Source organism: Carettochelys insculpta, chromosome 1, assembly GCF_033958435.1.
Source record: "Carettochelys insculpta isolate YL-2023 chromosome 1, ASM3395843v1, whole genome shotgun sequence".
In the NCBI taxonomy this organism is placed as follows: Eukaryota; Metazoa; Chordata; order Testudines; family Carettochelyidae; genus Carettochelys; species Carettochelys insculpta.
Genome location: NC_134137.1, coordinates 210,377,736 through 210,402,059, shown reverse-complemented (window position 1 = coordinate 210,402,059; position 24,324 = coordinate 210,377,736). Strand labels below are relative to the sequence as shown.

The 24,324-nt window shown below is 41.4% G+C and overlaps 1 protein-coding gene across 4 annotated transcripts in view; it reads left to right on the top strand.

The window, feature by feature from the left end:
• EPHA3 (EPH receptor A3) overlaps positions 1 to 24,324 on the top strand; it is a 413,871-nt gene that overhangs the window by 11,316 nt on the left and 378,231 nt on the right. For all 4 annotated transcript variants that reach the window (XM_074998622.1, XM_074998615.1, XM_074998629.1 and 1 more), the window contains exon 2: positions 15,108 to 15,172. In XM_074998622.1, the coding sequence (XP_074854723.1) occupies positions 15,108 to 15,172 (65 nt within the window). The remainder of the gene's footprint in view (positions 1 to 15,107; positions 15,173 to 24,324) is intronic.

The window sequence follows — 24,324 nt, the reverse complement described above, 5'->3', positions numbered from 1 at the left end:
GCTGTTCTCTTTGGGGACTTACTATCTACTTGTCAGGATGTTCTCTTTAGGGACTCTCCAACTACTTGTCAACTTTCTGATTTCTTTCTCCTGGCCTGGCTTCAGGCCACCCCGCCGTTGTATGATAGCGTTCCAGGATGGAGTGTATGGTCATTCTGCCTTGCGAGTGAGGCCTGGCTACCAGGTGCTCGTGCTGCCACAATGACAGCAGGAAGAATTTTAGGGCTTGGTTGTTTGAGGTGTTGAGGCCCTGTTAGGAACTATTCAGCTCCTCTTGAAGTCAGTTGTGTGGCATTTTGTGCTTCATAATGTTTGGCCCTTACAGAAGGGTAAACTTGCTGTTTCCTGATTTCAAACCTATGCTAGTTCTGTGAACCAGGTTTTGAACTCATGTGGACTTATGTCAGTGTAATTTCAGTAAAATTAGTGGCGTTACTCCTGGTTTTAACATGGAGCAACAATATAATCAGGCCATAAGTATTTGGAACTTCAATTCCAGTATTAAGGGATTTGGAAACATTGGAATAAAAGGGACGTGGAGAAAATTCAGAACATATTATGTTCATTTGGTAGTGGGGTACCTATGTGGGCAAGTCCACTTTTTTTCAGTATTGCCCTTAAGAAGGGAGGCTAAGACTAGTTTAATTGACTGAAAGTCTTTGTGAAGTAGAATTTCTTTTTAATATTCGAAACCAAGTTGAAGGTTTGGTCATCATTAGGCTCATCCATTCTTGGTTTTCATATTCCTGGCATAATGAAAAGAACTGGCAGCAGGACAACTCTACAGGAAATAGGCGGCTAATAAAACTGAAACTTTATTAGACCCTTTTGATGAACATTACATTCCAGCACTCAAGTGATGTGCTTTTATACAGTTGAGAGAGAGTTACACGCAGTTGTAGTGGCACTGTACTGCTCTTGTGGAATGTTTCAGACTGAGAAAAAAATTCATTAGTTTGTGGTGGTGATTGTACAGGAAAATATTTTCTCAAATATGAAAGGTCTAGGCAAATTGTCAAAGTAACACAGACAGGTACTGTGAGAAAATCCACCCTATTTCTTTGCCAAAGCAGCTCTCTCTTGGCTGGCAAAACATGGGCTGTTTTGGTGTTGAAGCTTTCTGCATAGAAATACCTAAATGTTCCTTTTTGTTTATCCTGGGCGAAACAGAGGTCTGTCTTTCAGTGAGCCCTGTATTTAAGGGGAATCTGAGGGCATTTGACGATGTGCAGGATCAGGCTCAAAATAGGTTAGTTTGTACATCAAGCTGTATTTGCATCTCCATGGCTATCCTTTGAACACACCCACCTAAATGGGATGAGCAGGGAAGTATTTTAGCATGAAATGAGCACTCTATTGTGCAGTAACAAAAATGCACTAACTTTAGTTCTTCCTTCCAAACATTTTTTTCAACTTCATGGATTTATACAATAAAAGTTTTATACACGCACTTTTAGGCTACGTCTACACTTGAGTGATCAGTCAACAGAAATTACTGTCAGAAGAGATCTTCCAACAAAATTTCTGTTGACAGATCATGGCCAGACCTCAAAGTGGATCGAAAAAGCAATCTGCTCTGTTAACAGAAAGGAGCCAGACTGCCTGGCTGTCCTCTTGACAGAATGGCCAACTGGAAGCACAGTGGGCAGGGGTGCTTGGTGTCTCTGAAGCCCTGTCTGTTGGCAGAAGACCCCCTGGAGTGTACAGACTGGCTTTCTGCTGACAGAGCTCTGTCAGGAGAGATGCTCTGCCTCCTGGCGGAGTGGCAGAACATAGTCAATAGGAGTGCTGTATTCTGGTAATTAATACCTTGGGAATGTGGACGACCCACAGATTTTTTTTAGTTCTGCTGATGAATGTCAGTTCTGTTGCCAAAACCCTCTAGTGTAGACATAGCCTAAGTGTGAGGATTTCAGAGAGTTAGTCAAGCTTTTTTTTGGGGGGGTGGGTGGGTAGGGGGGGGAAATAAATGTTCTGTACACCCATGCAAGGGAGCTAGAAGGATGTCACTTGTCCCTTGCTCACCTGTAGAAGTTTAACATCTTGTAGGTTCCCAGGGTGGGAAACAGAACATCTCTGTGGGACATCTACTGTGCTGCCTGTGCAAGTGGGTAGAAAATGAATGGGCAAGAGTAAGAATCAGAAAGAGTCTTTGGCTACCAGCTAGCTGAGCCAAGGAAGGGAAGGGATCATGAGGTATTCGGTTACTTATCTGAGCCAGCAGCAAAACACACATTGTATGGACCATTCTGGGAGTTGGAGGGGGGAAGGACCAGCAATTCAGTCAGATCTGCCTCCTTAGTCTTGTTGTAGGACATGGCAGGTTATAATCTAGCCCAGGAGTCATCAAACTTTCCAAGGCGGAGTGCTGAAATGTGACCGTTAGACCGCTATGTATGGTCTGAGTGCCAGTGATACTTCTAGAAGTCACTAATAGTCCTACTTACAACAGCTTCATTAATAGCTAAATTAAGACAGAGCTTTACTGTTTAGGTGGTGGTTGGTAGCATTAGCTGGTCTTTTGTTAATCCACTGGTGGCATGGCTTTGAGCAGGCTCCCAGCTTCATGGGGAGGAGTGCTGGGGCTGAGCTCCTGTTTTGTGTGCTGATGAAAATTGTCTCATGTGCCACAAATCCAAAATTGCTGACCCCACTCTAGCCCTTTATTTGCAGGCATTGCTGTAGTGCTCATCTGTGTACTGAGTCTCCTCATTAAGTATTTAACAACAGCCAGTGAGAGAGAATTATAAGTGGATTCCTATTAGCTGCTCTGTTCAAGTGTAGGAAGAACTTACTGCATGAATCTGGCTCTATGAGGTGTTTGAGACCATGTTTACTGAAAAGAGTGAACCTCCTCTTGATCCTGAAATACAAAGATAGTTCTGAGAGGCTGCAAAATATCCATGGTGAAAGATTTGACATGTAACAGAAAGTCAAGAAATGATTTAAACTAATTGTGTAATAAAAATTAAATTCTGTAACACTGAACAGTTGAAAGGTAACTTGACACATTTGAATATGGTTGAATTGTTCTTGTTGTGGTTTATAGCAATAATTTAGATTTGGGGCACACTTTACTTGTTATGTACCAAACAGCTTTGCTAGAATGGTGGGGGCTTCTACTTGCCAGTTATTTTTCTCTGTCAGTTGCCACTGCCCTCAATTTTATGATATTCAGTTTTTGTTTTGTTATTTTGGGTGTGACTTTTTTTTTTGCGTATACAGCTTTGTAGTCAGCAGTTTAACCAGAGGCTGAAAATAACATTTGCCAAATATAATGCTTTGCATAAAATTAAATTTTGTATTGTTCAACAGAAGAGTAGCACTGCAGAAAAACTGCAGTTGTCACTGTGATTTTTGTGTCTCCCAAGGCAAAGTAATGCCCTTAATCTGGCAGCAGAATTTCCCCTCAAGGCTCACATTTGGAATGAGAACCATATGGCATAAAAGCCCAAATCTTACCTAAGCAGGTGAGCATGAGAGAGAGCACATTTCTGTTGGGGTTTCTTGGGGGCTTACATCAGTGAAGGATAGATGGAGTACAGGATGACCAGAAACCTGGCATGTTCTCTGTCAGTATTAAGGAGTCAACACACTTGGATATAAGAGTTCTCCTATATCAGAGTAATTCTCTGCTGGGCATTTGGACTCTGAACTGCAGCCCTTTTATGGCATGTGAGCAGAATAAAGGGGCTACAGCGGGGCTGATAGGCACCAGGCAAAGTGGGAGGGAGGGGCCTGGCTTGGCAACCTTGGAAGGGCAGAAGGGGCGGGACCTAGGGCAGTTAGCCCTTACTGCTGCTCAGACTGTGGCACTGGGCCTCCTCAGAGCTGCAAGGAGTGGCAGAGGAGCACTACCATGGCAGTTCAAAGGAGCCCAGGACTCCAGCCAGTACTGCAGCCAAAGTAGCAGTGGTGGTGGCTGGAACTCTGGGCCCCTTTGTAATGGTGGGCCCTGGGACAATTATCTCCTCTATCCCACCCTCCTCCCCACCCCCCATCAGCAGGCCTGAGGGGCTATAATATCACTACAAAATCTGAACTATTAGGAATATATGCTTCTGTAAATGAATGGAGAATCAGGCATCAAAAGCAGTTACTTAAAAAGGCTTTGGGACAAGGATAATGTAGAACCTCATGCTGTTTCTGAACACTGTTACTTGAACAGGGACATAGCATTGGTTAGACTCGTCAATGCCAGAATTCCTACTCCAAACTGCTTTCTGTCCATAACCAAAAATTCCAGAGAAGCCCTTTATTTTATTTTTGACCAACATGATGGCTAGTCCCAGATGTCTGTAGACAATGGGGCATGTCTTCACCCTGGCCAGGACCCAGCTTGTCTGTTTGCAGCTGCCATGTCCACCCAGAAAACAGACTGAGTGCAAATCCAAGCAATGACTACTCCACTTATTCCCCTTCTTCCTGTAATCTGGTAGTCCGAGAGGTTCTGATCCTCAGATCTATGCCCATAGTTGATTAAGTATATACAAATTCAGGTGAGGATTGTCTTGGCAGCAGGGTGGCTAGCATTCTAAAAATGGATGTCCGTATGTGAACAGACTCCACTCTGTCCCACCCCAGAAACCAAATCCTGGCTCGGTTCCTGCTTCAAAGTGCCTTCTTTGCTTCCCAGAGATTTACACAGCATATTTCAGTTGTGTGTGTGTGGTGAATAGCCACAATTTCTTTTTTTGCCCTGGCTAGCATTTTTTTAAATAACTAATATTATTCTAAATAAACAAGTGGGTGCCTATCCAGAACAGATGAGATTTAGATGTTTTGAATGTTTTTTTGCAGCTGTGTTAGTCAAGGACAATGCTTTTTTTGTGCTGGGATCTTGACAGCCCCAGCCATGGGACTGACTGGGGGAGGGAGGGTTTGAGGAGTCGGCTGACTACCGGCTCCAATTTGGTCAAGGATATCAGTGAGACAAGGTGGGAGAGGTAATATGGTTCTCCAGCAGAAGTTGATCCAATAAAAGGTATTATCTCATCCACCTTGTGTTCTAAGGTGCGTGGTATTCCTTCATTTTAATTTGAAAAATGTTGATTAGTTGAAAAAAATATTTATTTTAGCCATATCAGCAGTCCTTCTGAATGTATTTCTTATCTCGTATGACTGGGGAATGTTTAGTGACTAATGAAGCTGTTGTTATCAAATTCTTCTACTTTTGGTCTTGACACCCTACTGTTGACAGGCTCTCTTCGGCTGTGTCTACACTACAAAAATAACCTCGAATTTGAGCATCTACACACACCCTATTTTGAACTTAAATTTGGAAGTAGGGCACTACTCCATTCCTGGGAATGGAGTAAGGACTTCAAAGTTGGGCTCCCTATTTCGAAGTTAACATGCTGGATTATGGATGTTGCCAGAGGAGAGAGTGCCACACCAGAAAAGTTAAACGTGTATTGCAAAGCTACTAAGAGTGGAGGTTTGGAGGAATGCACTGCAAATTCTTAGGGCAGCATTTTAAATAAGACTCCAGCTCTATAATACCAGCCGGCACTGAAATAGAATGTCTTTTGGAGAACCCTCAGTTCTCAGTGAGGTCAGTGAGAGTTCAGGAAGATGAACGTTAACTTCAAAGTAAGGGAAAATGTGTGTAGACTTTCTTTTGTCTACTTTGATGTAGTGCCTAACTTTGAAGTTAGTTGCTAGTGTAGATGCACCCTTCCAGTTTTTATGAAGGAAGGCCTGTTTCCAGGATAATTCTCCTTGCCACAATATTTGGTTGATTTTCCTTTGGATGAGGAGTGTTGTTCCCATCTTCCTTGAAATGGTGCTGTGTTTGACCTGGAGAATCTGATTCTGATTCCTTGCTACTTTTGTGCCTAACTCATTTGTCTTCTGTGAAATTAATCCTGATATAGCCTGGTCTACATGAGAACAGAAACAGGTCCATAATTTCAGTTCTCTCTTCTGTGAGGTAGCATTCATTTCTAAATTGAAAGGATCTTCTGATGCCAGTGGGCCTGTATGTCAAACACATCTCAAACCCCTTCATTTAACTAGTTTCTTGTACCACAATACCTACAAAAATGCAAGCCAGCTTGCATTCCATGTGTATTATGTTCCTGTTGTAAGCTTTGGGAAGAGATTCATCCTTACAACTTGGCACAGCCTGAACTGAGGTAGCTTATTATGGTTTGTCTTAAATTGGGAAGTCAACTTTTCTGGAGCCCAAAGCAGCAGGCAGGAGGCAAAGCTCTTAGGAAAGAATATGTTGTTAATAGAGTTGCCGGCACATTGCCATATGGCATAAAGAGCCATGGTGTACTGTACAGTGAACAAGCTCGTTGTATGAAAGGATTAATGCTGTTGAATTCCCAGAGCTGGGATTGTGATTGTTGCTCATTTTGTAGATTGTTGTGATATTTAAATACTGGCAAGAAGCAAGGTTATGAAATCCTTCTCACTGGTGTTTTTATTATTTTAAAACACAAATGTGCTGTGAACTAGTGCAATGTACTGAAGTGTCAGTGATCTGTTTTTTTTTCTTCTGTCTTACAAGAATATTTCTGTGCTCATTTCTCTTTCGTGTGATGTTGCTCCTCTTTTTATGACAATTGTATGTCCATGATGCTCTTCTCCATCCTACCTCCACCCTGGCTGGCAGCCAGATGGGGCATAAACATTGTATAGAAAAGAAAAATGGCTTAAGGCAGCACTATCTCTTCAGTTGGAGTCCACATTAAATCTCCCACAGTAACAAACTGACCGAAGAGTTAAGTACAACCTCCCTAATCTTACACCCTTGGGACCTGACCAATGCCGAATGAGAGGCTTTGTCAGACCACAGGAGGTCAATATAATCTAGCAACATTACCAACACATTCACTGCTTACTGGGCTCTTGGAAGACATTTAGGACGAAATTAGAGCTAAACAACAGTATAGAACACTGAGAGCCAGAACTGGTGGCTGCAAACAAACTTTGTGGGACCACAGGAAATGGGTACACACACAAGTGGTCACCTGGCTAACTAAAATCATGCCAGATTTTGGATGTTGCTGGACAAGAGAGTGCCAGACTGGAAAAGCTAAACCTGTATTGCATATCTGCTAAGGTTGGAGGTTTGGAGGAATGCCCTGCAAATTCTTAGGACAGCATTTTAAATAAGACTCCAGCTTTATAATATCAGCTGGCACTGAAATAGAATCTCTTTTGAAGGGCTCTCAGCTCTCAGTGAAGTCAGTGAAAGTTGAGGAAACTGAACACTATGCAGGAGTGGGCTCAGCAGGCTTAAACTGGACTCTCAAAACCCTTGAAACATTAATAAAATAAGCTTCAGAATTCTGGGGTAGGTAAATAATCCAACCATTTTAGAAATGTGGAGGAAAAAAGGGGAATGGTGAGCTTAACTGAGTCGCCTGAGATATCGCAAGGTGTTAATCAATGGGAGAACTGGGAAGAGACAGAGTTATGACTCTCAGTCCTTTCTCCTAACCATTCATTGCTCCTTCCTTCAACAAGTTTAGTAAAACTGGAAGGGTAATCCATCGATACATTGTTTTTTGTTGTTTTTTTTGGAGATGCTGCACATTTACAACTCCCATGGGAGCTGTGCATGCTCAAGATCTCTGAAAATCAGGCAATGGGTTTAGTGCACTTACAACAGTTCATGCTGCCACTGACTTGGATATAATAATTTTTTTTCAGAAAAAACACTTATGTGAAAAGCTGCACAGTTATCTATATTTTTGTCAGAGTTTGTGCAGTTCACTTGATCTGGCTGTATATTTTTTTTATTACACTTCATAAATTGATCAGGTTGATTTTATAAATTGTCTTAGTTCACCATGGTATATTTTCCACCCATTTAATCAACCTTTGGAGTAATTTTATTACGTGGGTCAACAGTTTCTAAAATCTGACATTTTATTCTAATCTAGTAATTACTTGCAAAAAAATTTGGGTAACAAATATCTAATTCATATTTTATTTGTCCTTGTCTTTACATTTCATATTCTGGGAAAAGAATTGCCTCCTTCAAGATTTCTAGCATGAATGGATTATGTTGTGACACAAGATGTCTTGCCTTATCAACCATTTTCCTCTTCTATGCCTGTGTACCAGGCTTTGTGGCTGTTGTAGCCAAATTAGGTCTTGCTGAATTAATTGTTTGCCTTGTACTGAAGTATGCTGAAATGAGACTTGTATGTTTTGCTCATCATCTGGGCCCTAGGAAAAATTAGCTGACTATTTCATTACTTCTTTTCCAGTGAGCAAAATGTGTATTTTTTTAGAAAAAGTTACATGCAGGGACAGGTGTCACAGAGGTATTTAGTCCGTATCTCTGAGAAAAACAAGATGTCCTGCGGCACCTTATAGACTAACAGATATTTTGAGGCTTAAGCTTTTGTTGGCAAAGACCCAAAGTGTGTCTTTGCCTACGAAAGCTTATGCTCCATAATGGCTACGTCTACACGAGCCCCAAACTTCGAAATGGCCACACAAATGGCCATTTTGAAGTTTACTAGTGAAGCGCTGAAATGCATATTCAGCGCTTCATTAGCATGCGGGCGGCCGCAGCACTTCGAAATTGACGCGGCTTGCCACCATGCGTCTCATCCCGATGGGGCTCCTTTTCGAAAGGACCCCGCCTACTTCGAAGTCCCCTTATTCCTATCAGCTTATGGGAATAAGGGGACTTCGAAGTAGGCGGGGTCCTTTCGAAAAGGAGCCCGGTCTGGATGAGACGCACGGCAGCAAGCTGCGTCAATTTCGAAGTGCCGCGGCCACCCGCATGCTAATGAAGCGCTGAATATGCATTTCAGCGCTTTATTAGTAAACTTCGAAATGGCCATTTGCGTGGCCATTTCGAAGTTTGGGGCTCGTGTAGACACAGCCAGTATCTGTTAGTCTATAAGGTGCAGCAGGATTTCTTGTTGTTCATGTAGGGATGGGGAAGGAATGATATATTTCTAGATAAAGGTGAATATGTTCATTCTTTCTCAGGAAAAAACATCTTTGAAGGCTGTTTCTGGGTGGGGGTAGGGAATGATCTATCTTCACATATGAATTAGGTAGTTGATAACCTAAATCTTTGAGTAACAAAATTATTGGTGTTTCTTCACAGAGGATGCCAGACAGATTTTCCCACCTACAGTGTGAGTCCCATTAGTCAAATGATGACTCTATATTGCAAAGGGCAAGATGTTGCACAAAAGACCATCAATATTTCCCAGTTTTTTTCTTTCTTTTCTCCCTATGCTTTTTTTTTTCTGACCTGCCATTTAAGAGAGAAGAAATTGGCTATATTTATAATGAGTGGGGATAGTGAGCTGGTTAGACAAGAGAGGGTACATAAGACTTTCTGATCCCTTCTACCAGTGATGCAGTCGATTTATCATAGAACCCTAGGGCTGGAAAGGACCTCAGGAGGTCATCTAGTCCAGCCCCTGCCTAAAGCAGGATCAACCCCATCTAAGTCATCCCAGCCAGGACTTTGTCAAGCTAGGACTTAAAAACCTCTAGGGATGGAGAATCCACCACCTATCTAGGTAACACATTCCAGTGCTTCACCAACCTCCTAGTGAAGTAGTTTTTCCTAATACCCAGCCTACACCTCTCCCTCTTTAGCTTCAGACCATTGCTCCTTGTTCTGCCATCTGACACCACTGAGAACAGTTTCTCTCCATCCTCTTTAGAACTCCCCTTCAGGAAGATGAAGGCTGCTATTAAATCACCCCTCAGTCTTCTCTTCTGTAAACCAAATAAGCCCAAATCCCTCAGCCTCTACTCATAGGTCGTGTGCTCCAGCCTCTTAATCATTTTTGTTGCCCTCTGCTGAACCTGCTCCAGCACATCCACATCCTTTTTATACTGGGGGGCCCAAAACTGGACACAATATTCCAGATGTGGCCTCACCAGTGCCAAATAGAGGGGAAGCAACCACTTCTCTAGATCTGCTCAAAATGCTTCACCTAATGCACCCTAATATGCCATTAGCTACAAGGGCACGCTGTTTACTCATATCCAGCCTTTCATCCACCATAACCCCTAGGTCCCTTTCTGCTGTATTGCTGCTTAGCCAGTCGGTCCCCAGCCTATAATAATGCTTGAGATTCTTCCATCCCAAGCGCAGGACTCTACACATTTCCTTGTTGAACAGCAGCAGATTTCTTTTGGCCCAATTCTCCAATTTATCCAGGTCACTCTGGATCTTGTCTCTACCCTCCAACATATTTACCTCTCTTCCTAGCTTAGTGTCGTCTGCAAATTTGCTGAGGGTGCAATCCCGTCCCTCATCCAGGTCATTAATAAAGATGTTGAACAACACCAGCCAGAGAACTGAGCCTTGCGGCACTCTGCTTGAAACTGACCACCATCCAGATATTGAGCCATTGACTGCTACCTGTTGGGCCTGACCATCAAGTCAGCTTTCTATCCATCTTATAGTCCAAGGATCCAATCCATATTTCCTTAACTTATGAGTGAGAATGTTGTTGAAGACTGTATCAAAAGCTCAATCTCTGCCCCCTCAGAACAAAATGATGGAGGATGTACATAATTATCCAGTGCAAAGTTATCAATAAGCTTGACAAAACTGTTTCAGAATGACGGGTCTGGACTATAGCTTTTCCTTCATGGATTTATCAATATATAAATATTTGTAAGTGTTAGTGAGATGTGTAGGATACGTGGGCAAGTAGCATGTGTGGCGCTTCTGCTTTTATGGATGGGAGAGGTTGAAGCAGGTCTTAAAAAAAAACCCACAACCAACCACCCAACCCTAAGACAAGGGAAGTTGGATGAAGATTTTTGTTGCATTCAACTTGTGCAGTAGGAGCTTACATGTTGCAGATGATAAGCTGGTTACTACTGCTTCATACTGTGCTTTTCAACACTTTATTCCCCTTTGGAAGACTTCCCGCTTCCCCCTGCCCCCAGATGAATACTATTATCTAATTCATTTGCTATTTTTAAGTCTAAATTGCAGATGTTCTCCTGCTCTGTAATTTGTTTGTTCATTCTGACTTGGTTAATGCCATTGATTATCTTCGGAGTAGTGTTCTGTAAATGAATGCTGCATACACTCGTGGTTAGGATGGGGAAAAGTTCAAGTATGCCATTTTTATTTGTGTTGAGGTAAAGAAGCCGAGTCAGACAACACATCCACACATGCAGTTACCAAAGAAGGGGAACAGTGTGCCTGAAAGGAATGTAATTGAGCCTCCTGTGCATGCAACCAAGTTAATTCCTCAACTGAGAGGTATAGCTTAAAGGGGGCATATTATGACCACAGCCATTTTACCTAACAAAAGCCACAACATCATAAAATGCTCTGGAAAATCCAATGTGCTAGGAGTGGCTTGTATATCTCCCTCCCAATTCTCAATATGTCTGTCTTATTTCTGTGCGTCTCTCATTTATGTCTTGTCTTGAAACTCCAGCTTTTCAAATAATAATGCCTAGCTGAGGTGTGGTGCAACCAAGCTAGTTGCTGGAGTATGCTGTGGACAGTGTCTAGTCCAATTAAAAGAATAAAATGTACAGCTCCTGACAGTAAAGACCTGGGATTTTTTGATGGACTTGAAGCTCAGGGGATAGGGTGAGACATCATGGTCCTTGTGGGTTTAGGTAGCCACTGTTCAAAAGCCTCTGTCCCCTCCTTGTATGAAACTGTAACATTTCATACTTTGAATGTGGTAATTGTTGGCTACTGAGAATTTTTTTCATGGCAACCATGGTAGCCTCTATTTGAAATAAGTGGCGTGCTGTGCAACAGGGCTGTCTTTGCTTACCATCAGTATGTCAGAGATGAGTTTGTAAAAAATGGCAGTTGGAGCTTAGTGGGAGACTGACAGATCCTAAGTGCTTAGTTAGGACAATAGGTGGGTCTGCTCTTCTGTTGAGTACTTTGACTCCAGTGCCATAGCTCCCTGGAGGCCCAGGTGCAGAAGAAGGACGGAAGAGGTTTCCTCCTTGCGCTAGGGGAGCCACACTTTGTGGCAAAGGGAGCAGAAGCTCCAGATGTCTGGGTATAAACCTGGTCTTCATGCTGCAAAGCTGTGTGCAACACCAATGCCAGCACAGTTAATACTGGAGCAGCACAGGGCAGTGTCCTACCGTGGGGGACGAAAGAAGGCAGCCCTTCTCAGAAACCCACTATACATATTTTTTTGTTTAACTTAAACACAAAAAATAGCATGTGCCCCCCCCCCCAATTTGATTGGAAATGTGGCCTTCTCTGGCATCGTGCTCCACTGTGAAGGGATGAGCTCCAGGGTTAAAAACAGTTCTTGGCTCTTGGGAAGAACGGATCATCCACTTCACATTTACGTCCTCCTCCTTGTTGCTGGAGGTCTCCTGGAGTACCTTGGAGGTATGCATGGCATGATTTGGGGTAGTTGTGAGATCATCATCAAAAGTCACATGGAGCTCCTCATAAAAGCAGCATGTCTGAGGAACGGAGCCAGAATGATGGTTTATCTCCCTTCTCTTCTGGTAGGTTTGCCAAAGCTCCTTTATTTTCACATGGCACTGCTGCATGTCCGTGGTGTACCCCTTTCCCCAGGACCCACATGATCTTGGCACAGATATCAGCATTTCTTCTGTTGGATCAAAGCTCTGCCTGCATGGACTCTCTTCTCCCACACGGCAGTAAGACCCAGCACCTCCTGCGTACTCCATGCTGGATTACGTTTGTTGCCTTGTGGCCTCTAAGATCAGCTGTGCTGGTGAACATTCCATGCTGATCAAACAGGAAATTAAAATTCAGACATTTCTGGGGCTTTAACAGGGAGAACAGCGGTTTCCTGTGATTCTGGCTGGTGTGCTGTGCAGTCAGAGCAAGCACAGAACACCATCACTGTAGGACATCTCCAGGAGTCCATTTCATTCAAATTACATAACAATGTCTGCACTACCTTTTATTGGCCCGTGGATTTAAATCAAGCACTATACCTCTCATGGAGCTGGTGTACAGAAGTGAACAGTGAGCCACTTAAGTCCATGCATGGCACTTGGTAGTGTAGACACATTTTTAGATTAATTTCACATGGTTTATGTTGACATAATTTTGTAAGGTAGACCTGCCTGTGGCAGAAAAATAAAAGGTCAGTGTAATTTTATTTTAAAAAGTTTGTGTAATTGTCAGGGAAGTACTTTTGTTTCCACAGACTGGAGCATAACTCATTCATTGTGCAATAACATAATTGTGAAAAATGTGTTTTATCCTTTATAATGAATCATTTTTGTCTATCTGTGATATCATATTTGTCTTTCCTCATGCCCATCTTTCCCCTGCACCCTCCCCCATGGTACCTTTAAAAATGTTTTTAATTGATTTATTTTCTTAGTAAGGGCTGCAATTAAATAAGTCATGGAAGGTGCCAAAATTAATACAGATAGCTCTTTTTAATAGTTTTATAGACAACTTCAGGTTTGTTTTTTTTTTCCCCTTTCTCTGAGCACCAGTGCCCACACCATCTGGTCCCAGAAACAATGACAACCCTTCAGGTTTATAAACAGAAGAACCCTACAACACAGCTACCTTGATTGGTAGTTTCTTTTTAAAAGAGCCATCCTACTGATATGTCAAAGCTCCCTTGTATGTGGAATGAGGTGTCCTCCTTTTGTTATTGTCGATAGTTTCTATATTTAAAACCAAATTACCTAATTGTAACTGATAAATATTGGAGATGCATGTAATCCTGTTGCTGTGCATTAATATGTCTTATTGACTGGGGCTAAGGTTGAGAGTGACCATGATTCTTTGTCACTGATGTTCATTGCCTTATCTGTCCTGGTTCATGTTAATAAATCTATTGTACATAGAGACATGATCAGTTACTAGTAGATGCTAATGAAATGCAATAAAACTTTTTGGTTTGTTTGTTTGTTTGTTTGTTTGTTTGAAGTAGTATCAGGGAATAAGGGGCTTTATTGAATCTATTTTATAACCCTGTTTTGATCTTAAAGTATCTAGTCAATTAAATGAGGATTTTAAGTTTTAAAGGTATTTGACAAATAAAATCTTCTCTACTGGTTCCACCTCCCTTGTCCGTCATGGTCAGGGCCTGACCAGTCCTGGGCAAGAGAATTTGATGGACAAGAAAAGGTTCCTTGCCATGACCCCCAAGCTGCCACCCCCTCACCCCTCCTCCTGCCTTTCCTACATTCTGCCCTGGGGCTGTCAGGAGAAGCTGGCTTCTGCCTATGCTGTGGATGCAGCTCCAATCCTGGGTGGCTGCCCCCTCCCACCAGACTGCAGGGAAAACCAGCTCTGACCCTGTGGGGTTGCAGGTGGAAGCCAGCTCTGTCTTTAGCCCCAGCTCCACAGGTCTGCTGGTAGACACAACCCCCAGTCCTGCCCAGCTGGCCCCCCACAGACTCCTGCCCAGCTGTGCTCTCCTGTGCGACTCTCTGGTCTAGTAACATCTCTCTTCCAGAAGGATGAGTGATGTCGCCAGACCAGAAAATGTTGGATTTAGGATTTTAAACCTGTAGTAGAAAGTAAGAAGAGAGAATTATCTTGAGGATAGTTTATGTAGTGGCACTCATCCTGAAGGTGTCGAAGTTGAAACACTATGGCTTACAAAGTAAAAGTCATATTTTACTTAATATAATTTAGAAAATACTCTACTCTATTGCTGCAAGGGATTTGGAAAATCAATCTGATCAAAGGGTAGAAAGGGTATATAGCCCTTAGTCAGAATTTTGATTTATTTTTGTATGCTAAGAAAATTATATATGGAGAATGTATGCTTTTAATCAAATTTAAATATTCCCATCTTGCCTATGTAGTTGGGTGCATTGACCCAAATTTCAGGCATATGAGGGGAGAGCCTTATATTGTATGCCACGGGGTAGAGGTGCTGAATGCCCCCTTCCCATCCACACTGAAATGAATTTGGATAAAGATTCAGACGTTGCTTAGTTTTGACAATTGTTTTACCTCTCTGTACTTGAAATAGTTTCCTATAAACAAGCTGATCATTTTCATCTTTTTTATGTAGTACACCATTAGGCCACCTGAACAAATCAGCTGCTTCACAAGGCCTCCAGATAAACACATCTTTTAGTAAAGACTGACTGTGGTTAACTGGGCAGATACACATGACATTCATTGCTCTTCATTTTGTCATCTTTTGTAGTTAATCTCCTGGATTCAAAAGCAATTCAAGGGGAGCTAGGCTGGATCTCCTACCCATCACATGGGGTAAGTTCAGTCGACTGTGAAATGGGAATGTGATGCTACAGATCAATGTGCTGTTTAACTACTGTTTCCTCTTCAGAGAATGCTGTGTTGGGTCTCTTTAAAGCTTCAAAAATAGTCTATTCTGAACTTGAAATCAGGGTTTGTGCTGTATTACTGTGATACCTTTTCATTAACACATACGTGATACTGCATGTAATCTCCATGGTGAAGTCCTCCTTAATAGAAAGAATTAAGGAGGTTGTGCTTCCCCATTTTATGCAAATTGCCTTTATATCTTCCCTACTGTATGATCAGCATTTCTAACATACAGCGTGGAACAATTCTGCTTAGCTATGCATTTAGATGCAACTAGAACTGACAGAAATGTGTAGAGCAATTTTCAGCAGATGTCACAAATGTCCATTTTATGGCTTTTTTCCCCCCATGAATTATTGTTAAGGTGCTGTTCTCTCTGTGGTGAAAGTTAGACCAATGTCTGTATACATTTCTTGGAGGTTTCCCTGTATGTTTCCTTGTGTTGTCTGGAAAAATTCAACCTGAGCTCATATTTGTATTTTCAAAACTGTCTAATGCTAGGATTCTTCTACTTCTAGGTTTTAAACTTTCTGGAGCAAAAGAGATGTGTAAATTCTGGTTGCTGTTTTTTTTTTTAAATAATTGATTTATAATTTACTAAATTGTTTGCACCTTTTTGTTAAATTTGTCACAATTACTAAAAGGAAATAATCTTTTTTGATAGCTGAAACTATTTTTTAGCTACTGGAAAATCATAAACTCCAGTATTTCTGTTTCACAGTGCAGGATGGTTCACTTGAGTATATCTTTAAAAGATTGTTTGTTTGCACAGTGAATTTTAAAATCCCAAGTTATCAAACTTTCTCCCTGTCCAATGGAAAAGTAACCCGCAGCTAAATAATTCTGCCAAAAAAGATTACCCCTTATATTCGGTCCAAATATTCCTTTTCCAATTTATGTCCATTACCCCTCCATTGTGTTGTGCTCCAGAGTACCATGCTAAATTACTTCTCTCCATTTATGATGTTCATCCCATCTCCTCCTAACTGTAAATCAGCGGAACCATGATTTAAAAACAAGTATCATTTGGAAATCTAATGGTCTCCGTATTGCTGTTTTGAGTAACTGAATGTAACAGTAATTGACCTGGGGCTGAATTCTCTCCTTGGATTTGGTGGAAGCTTTGTTTGGCATTACAAAACTCCATCTCCATTATTATTATGGATGCTTCATGTAACCATATTTCAAGGACCACTCATTTTTCTTCTTGCCACACCTTGCAGTTGACCTTGAATTTGAGTATCCAAAGTATCACTATCCTGTGATTCAACATCTTGTCTGGAAGAGGCAGTGGTATGATTTGACTCCAAATACTGGCATTTCTGTGAGTGTAATGTGACTTAGATGGCTAACATGGGAGTGAGAAGTTATTAGTTGGTGAAGCCTCAGATTTCCATGTTCTGTTAGGCAGCTAAAATATTAATAAAACATCTTGCCAAAACTCATCATTTATCAACTTTATTTTGTGCATCTGTTTTGTTTTATGACTGTTCTCCATTACAACTCAGAGTTGTTTGTGGGAACCACTGGGCACTAAGCACTCCTAAAAAGCAAGCCAGTGGTGGCTACTTTAGGGATTTAAACTGGAACTACTGAGCTAGAACATCTGACCTCAGCCCTCCCTATGAATAATGCAATATTACTTATACTTCAGTGCATATTGTTCTGTACTTTCTCCTGCTTGAAATATTTTGAATTATGATATGGTACATACATAAAATGAAACTATGGCAACACAGAACAGCTAGTTTTCAAACCATCAAGAGAATTTTTTTTTAAATCAGATTTTTAATTTCCTAGGACAGTACTCTGTTTTTAACTGCTGAATATAGTGAAGAGCTGCTTGGTGCTGAATGCTTCTGAAAAACTGCTCCATACATTTAGATGCCTACTGTCTAAAAGTCTATGACCAACTGTGTGTCTGATCATCATATCTGGTCTTGTCTGGCCTCTGGTCTTAAAATCATAGAACCCTAGGGCTGGAAGGGACCTCAGGAGGTCATTGAGTCCAGCCCCCTCCTTCAAGCAGGATCAACCATATGTAAGTCATACCAGCCAGGACTTTGTCAAGTCGGGGCTTAAAAACATCTAGGGATGGAGATTCCACCACCTCTCTAGGTAACATATTTCAGTGCTTCGTCACCTTCCCAGTGAAGTAATTTTTCCTAATGTCCAACCTATTCCTCTCGTTCTGTAACTTCAGACCTTTGGTCTTTGTTCTGCTGTCTGTCACCACTGAGAACAGTTTCTCCCATCCTCTTTAGCACTCACCTTCAGGAAGTTGAAGGCTACTATTAACTCACCCCTCAGTCTTCTCTTCTGTAAACTTAATAAGCCCAAATTCCTCAACATCTCCTCATAGGTCATGTGCACCAGCCCCTTAATCATTTTTGCTGCCTTCCACTGAACCTGCTCCAGCACATCCAGATCCTTTCTAAACTGTGTGTGTGTGTGGGGGGGGCGGAACTGGACACAATACTACAGATGTGGCCTCACCAGTGCCGAATAGAGAGGCACAACAATTTCTCCAGATCTGCTCAAAATGCTCCTCCTAATGCAACCCAATATGTTGTTAGCATTCTTGGCTACAAGGACACACTGTTTACTCATATCCAGATGAAGGCCTGGGAACTGTGAACACCAGAATTTTGCTTCTAGCTCTATGAGTGACTTCTTCAGTAGTTTTGGGCAAGTCTTTCTGCTTGTCCATCTGTACCTTGGAGATAACACTTGCTTCTCTGCTTAAAGGCCAGAATTAGTTAATGTTTACAAAATGCTCTGTATGTAGCAAGTGTCCTGGAAATGCTAAGTGGTATTGTTTGCATGATCACAGTGCCTTAAAATAATAGTTTATAATGCTTTATATCGAGAAAATCTCTGTGTGGCCAGATGGGGCCATGAGTAAATATTTTCATTTTGAAGTGGGATGGCTAGAAAGAGGGGTAGTAGAATTGAAAGTGTCCTGATGCTATTTCCACAGATTGTTCAATGGTCTACTTTGGTGAGTTGGGTGTTGATGACAGAACTCCCCAGCTATTTCCTAGGTTATCAGCGTCTAGTCTCCATTGTGTGTGTGGTTTGTTTTTTGTTTTGTTTTGTTTTGTTTTTTTTCGTTTTGTTTTGCAAAGCTTCATTTGCTTCTTTTGGCAGCCTCTCTGCTGCGCTCCACTTTTCTATTGATCTCCTTGCAGCTGTGCCTCTCCTGCCTTTGGATGCCTAAAGCAGCAAGAGGCAAAGCAGCTGGCAGAGGACTGATACCATGCTTTGAGATAGCTATAAGAAAAAAACAGATTTGCTAGGTTATCCTACCAGAAAGGCTCTCCTATCCCATAGAGCAATTTTTTTAGGGTTTGCAATTCAGTGTTGGTTTGGGTAAGTCTGACCCAAGCTTTTTATGTACGTGGGATTTCTACCTACCACAAAATCAATGGGGAACAAAACTGTACAGTTAATACAGAATTGTACTGATGTGCTTACAATAATGATATTTTTAGGATGAGGCTGAAGTCACAAAATAGTAAATTCATTTATTTTTCTTATCTTGGCGTGATTGTGGTACAGAACCAGACCCCAAAATCACGTTTCTTTACAGGCTGTGATATTTTAAGCTTAAAAATGTGTGTATAAACCAAAAAAGAAAAAAAAATCCAATATAGTATGACCTGCACCATAAAAGTGATGAATAATAGGAAAGTTAAATGGCAGTGGAAAAGGAAAACTGTTATTTATACTACTTTAATTAAACCCTGTACATACCACTGCCTAGGTCTTCCAGCTAATGAAAATATGAACTTAAACATCAGTAGGAAAAAAACATTATACTAAATATGTCACATTGTACTGAAGCATTGCTAATATCCAGGTGATGATTTACAAGGTAGAGCTTAACAGAGCTGCACTTGAGACTTTGATTCACAAATGAGGTTGTTAGTATTGTAACAGCTCTTTTCCAGGATCCAGCAATATTCCTATCGTAAGCCATAAATATCAATGTGGTGAGGAGGGTTGCTTGTATTAATAACCCTGCTCCCGCCCAGTGATTTATCAAGAGGTAGCTAATAGAAATTTTTCAGGTTAATCCTTTTGCCTGATTCTTGAAAATGACTGAAAGTGGTTGTCATGCTCATTATGCTACAGCACATCTCATTTTAATATACGATTTTACTTGAGGTCATAGAATGGAAGCTGTTAGAAATCCCTGAATATTTATGTTAAGATTTAGGGCTCATTGGTATTCAGAAATCTGTGTCCCCCCACCTAATTCCCTGGTGACTATTTTAGTCCAGTGTTTCTCCACCAGGGTTCGTGTGCCCTTGGGGTACACTGAGGCCTTTTGTGGGTACATCTCATCTAGACATTTGCCTATTTTTACAACAGTCTACATAAAATCATTATGAGTCTGAGCTCACGAAAGCTCATGCTCAAAGCTTTTCTGTTAGTCTATAAGGTGCCACAGGACCCTTCGTTGCTGATAAAATCATTAGTAAATGTCAGTACAATCTAAAAGTTCATTCAGACAATTACTTGTTTCTACTGCTTCAGATGGCTTATGCTGAAATGTAAGTACAATGTCTGTTCCAATTAATTTATTTGATAAGACTGTAGAAAGTCAGCAAGTTTTCAGTTGTAGTCTTCTGTGATATTTGTGCATGTTTTTGTAGGTAAGTAGCTTTTAAGAGAGGTGTCTCTTGGTGGTATGCAAAACAAATGTGGCCCCTGAAAAGGTTACAGTAATCTGGAAAGGTTGAATGGCACTTGTTTCAAGGCTTCAGCTTACCTTAGGACCATGTTTCTCAACTTGTTGTAAGCGTACACTTAGGGGTATATGACAGAAGCCTGGAGGTACTTAGAATGTGTGGGCTTTCTTTTTTTGAGGAAAAAGGGGTACTTTATTTAAAAAAAAGAAATTCAGAAATGCTAGGCACTAAAACAGTTAATAATATCACCCTGTAAGAATGTGAGCATTCCTTGAACCAGCTCACACCTTTAATCTTGGCGGTGGTGACACTGATCTGGTCAAGTTAATTCAAACCAGTTCAAGGCAAAGCAACTGATTTAGGGGGAAAAAAAAAAAGACAAGAGCTGGCTTGGCTTATACTTGAGTGTGATTGGCAGCAGCCACAAAGCCAGTATCCTGTGCTGCCTCCACCAGCACCTGCATATGCAACCTTTTTGTACTGTCAGTCAAATACCCATTTCATTTCTGTAGATTTCATTAAAGGAGGGAAAAAAAGAAGAGCTACTTAGTCTTTACAGAGTATATTATTGATATGCTGATTACGCATAACGCAACTGATTATTAACTGCAATTCACGTAAATTACAACAGCACAGATGTGGGGGGGTGGGAAGATAAAAAAGCAAGTGACTTTTAGTAACACACAATACAAATGGAATGGATAATTCATACAGGACAAAAAAAATAGTAGTGTCCAAATCCTGTTCTTTATAGCCATGTGAGTAGTCATATTGGTTTTAGGGTGACTTCTTGCATAAATAAAGTGACTAGGATTTGACCCTGGGTGGTGGTATCTGATTTGGTAAAAATTAATCTCAAGTGCCTCATGACATGAATATAAAAAGTACTAGTTATGCCTCAGTATTATTGGGGTACAACTTAGGGTAGGTCTAAATAGCAAAGTTATTTCAAAATATTTCAAAATGCATTGTGTAAACACTACCATAGTTAAATGCTGTTTCAGAATAGCACTTGGCTTATTTTGAAATTGGTAAACTTCATTCTACAAGGAGGAGCACCTATTTTGAAATAGCTATTTCAAAATAGGCACTCCTTAGACAGGGAACAGAGCCTATTTCAAAATAAGCCATAGTATGTCCTATGACTCTATTTCAAAGTAGGTTCTATGTGTGTAGATGCTGTATTTCAAAATAGCTTATTGCTATTTTGTAGTGTAGTTTGTGTAGCAGTGTTATTTCAGAATAAGTTCTTCTGGAATAGCTCTTTCAGAATAGTTTATTTCAAAATAAGGCGGTTGTATAGACATACCACTAATCTTCAAATATTGCCATTAATATGTTTTGTCAGTTAAAATTTTGTTTTCTTTATGGTTAGCAAGAAAAGATAAACCTATTTTTATTTTGTCCTTCTGTAAGTAGCCAAAGAAAATACCCACTACTGGAATATATGGTTAATGTGTCCTACCTCTTTCTTAATACATTTCTCTTGCACCTAATCAGAGTTAACAAATTATGGCCAAAAATTTAAACTTTTGTGCCCAAAGTAAAATAAATCTATAGGTAGCATTTATGACAATGAGGCAAATGAGCTAGATCACCTGAGAACCTGCAGATTCCTGTTCACTTTACTGGGAGCTGTGTGTGCTCAATACTGCTGAAAATCATGGCCCTTATTATAGCTGTAGAGGACTTATTATAGGTGCTCGGAAACTTGCCTCAAGTAGGCCGATTTATCCCTTGCCCTCACACACACGAGAATTTGGAAGAGAGAATTCACAGGTCCCAATTAGGGAGCCTGTGGCTTGGGTGGGAGGAAAAGAAGAACACCAATTTCCACTGCTGCAAAATCTGGGTTGCACAATTAGGGCTAGGTCTTGCATCATTACTTTGACTTGAATGGGAGAAGGATCATGCCTGAACATGAATGAGGAAAATGACTTATTTCAGATTTTTCAAAAGGCTGAAAATAGTCTTCATGTATTGGAATCACATTCCACCTCCCCTGCCTTTTTTATTCTTTTATCTCTCAGGAACTTACATGATTCACTGCATCAACCTTAACTCAGAGTGCCTCATAATTTTTCATTATCTTCACAGCCCCCCAGTGAGGTAGAGAAGGGCCGATATCCCTATCTTACAGATGGAAATGGAGGTACACAGTATCTAAATGAGTTGTCCAAGGTGACATTAAGATTCTGTGGTGGAGCAGAGAATTAAACCCAGATTTTTCAAGTCCTAGTGAGTGCCCTAACTGCAGGGGGAATAAGGAATAAACATATAGGCACCCAATAGAAAAAAAATTCTCAGACACGAATTTCTGACTGGGTCTTGTGTTCATGTTTGTAATTCCCTTGTCTTCACTAACTTACACCCATGAAGTCACACGGAGGCTCTGATTTGCTAAAGCCTTTAAGCATGTGCATGTACCCTTATTCAGCTTTGATTCTATCCACTGATTTCAGTGGGACTTACAAACACCTGGTTCAAGCCAAGCACATGCGTAACAGATTTTTACTGAGTTTGGGCCAAAATATAGAAGCACTGCATGTGCTTTTCCTGACATCTTTAACTTTTTAAAGGATTCTGCAAAAATACTCTCCTGCTGCGCCCCCCCCCACACCTTTCTATTAGAGAACTTGAGAAGAACACTATTTCCATTACCCCAGAATGCTAAGTTTGAAATGACAGCCCCCATACTTAGTAGATACTGACATACTTAGCACATGGCACCATGTTCAGTTTCTGGTCTTTCTCTCTCTCAAATCCCAAGAGGGAGAGGGAGAGGGAGAGGGAGAGGGAGAGACTGAGACCCTCTCTTTATGTAGAATATGTCTTTGGGTGCAACAAGAAGACCTGTGGCAACTTGTAGACTAAAATATATTTTGGAGCATAAGCTTTTGTGGGCAAAGACCCTCTTCGTCAGATGCATGGGGGGGCATTTTCCAGAGGAGGGTTTAAAGAGGGAGTCTCAGTCAAGGGGAGGGCCAGAGCTGACAAGGCCTGTTCAGTCATGGAGGATGTCTTTGGTAGTCATTCCTGACTAGATGTGAAGGAAGGGGTTGTACTTGGTTTTGGCAAAACCAGCTGTAGTGAAAAAGCCAATTAATCAAAGAAACCACAGGGAAGGGACGTATCCACCAAATGCATTTTTCTTCTAATATTGGCATTACTTCTAATATTGACGTACTCTAGCCACTGAGACACCCTGGGTGCACATGGAAGTTCTGAGCTTGAATGCAATATGGCTCTCAACTGGGTGCTTGTAGCAGCTGCCTCTTGGGTGAAAAAACAAGCTTCATCTAAGTTATCTATTGCTAGTCATTTATGCTTACACTACAGCAATCTTTCAACAGAAATTACTGTCAGAAGACCTTCTTGCAACACTTCTGTTGACAGATCACGTCTACACACACAAGCAGATCAAAAGAGCAATCCACTCTGTCAACAGAGAGCAGCCAGACTGCCTGTCCATTCTCTCAACAGAATGGGCAACCAGAAGCACAGCAAATGAAGCTGCCTGCGGAACCGGAAGCCCTGTCTGTTGACAGAGGTCCCCTTCCCCCGAGCATCTACACATTTTTTTGGTTGACAAACTGTGGACAAAGGTGTTCTTCCTCATTGCGGAAAGGCAGAATACTGTCAGCAGAAGTGCAAAGTTTTGTCAACAGATTTCTGACAGAATGCATTTTGTGTGTAGACACTCCGAGTTTTGTCGACAAAACTCTTTACTCTAGATGTAGTCTGAAATTTGACTGGTGTCTTGATCTCAGATTCACACTTTCGCCTTGGATAGGTAACTTATCCTCTCACTTTTTGCCCTCTGTGAAAAGGGGATATAGCTCGGCTAGATGTTGTGTGCATTTTTTTTAAACATTGGGCCAATATCTCAAACATATAAATAGAAGACATCTAGTAGTAGGTAGGCCGTCGTGTCCGACAATGTTGTCTTGAGCTTGCACAGGCTCATCGCTTGTGGACTAGCATGTGGCTGAGGAGTCCAAACTTTGAACGGCATGGGTGTTCGCAGTGGGGGCAAGGGAATTGTCCTGGATCTGTTGGTGCAGCTGCCGCTGTTGCTTTCTTCCTCTCATGAGCATCAATGAGGCGTACACATGGCTGCTCTTCAAAGTTGTCATACCCGTGTCATATGAGAGCATGCCCGCCTGTTCAGTCTTTTGCATGCTGGTCTAGCTGATCTGGTTTTAAACCAGCATGAGCAATGTGGGCCTTCACGCAGTCTTCATACCTCTTGCAGAGCCTGCCTTGATTCCTTTTGCCCTGGGAGAGCTCACTGTAGAGGAGTTGCTTAGGGATTCTTGACTCCTCCATTTGTATGACATACCCTGTCCAGAGAAGCTGGGCTTTCAGAATAATGGCTTC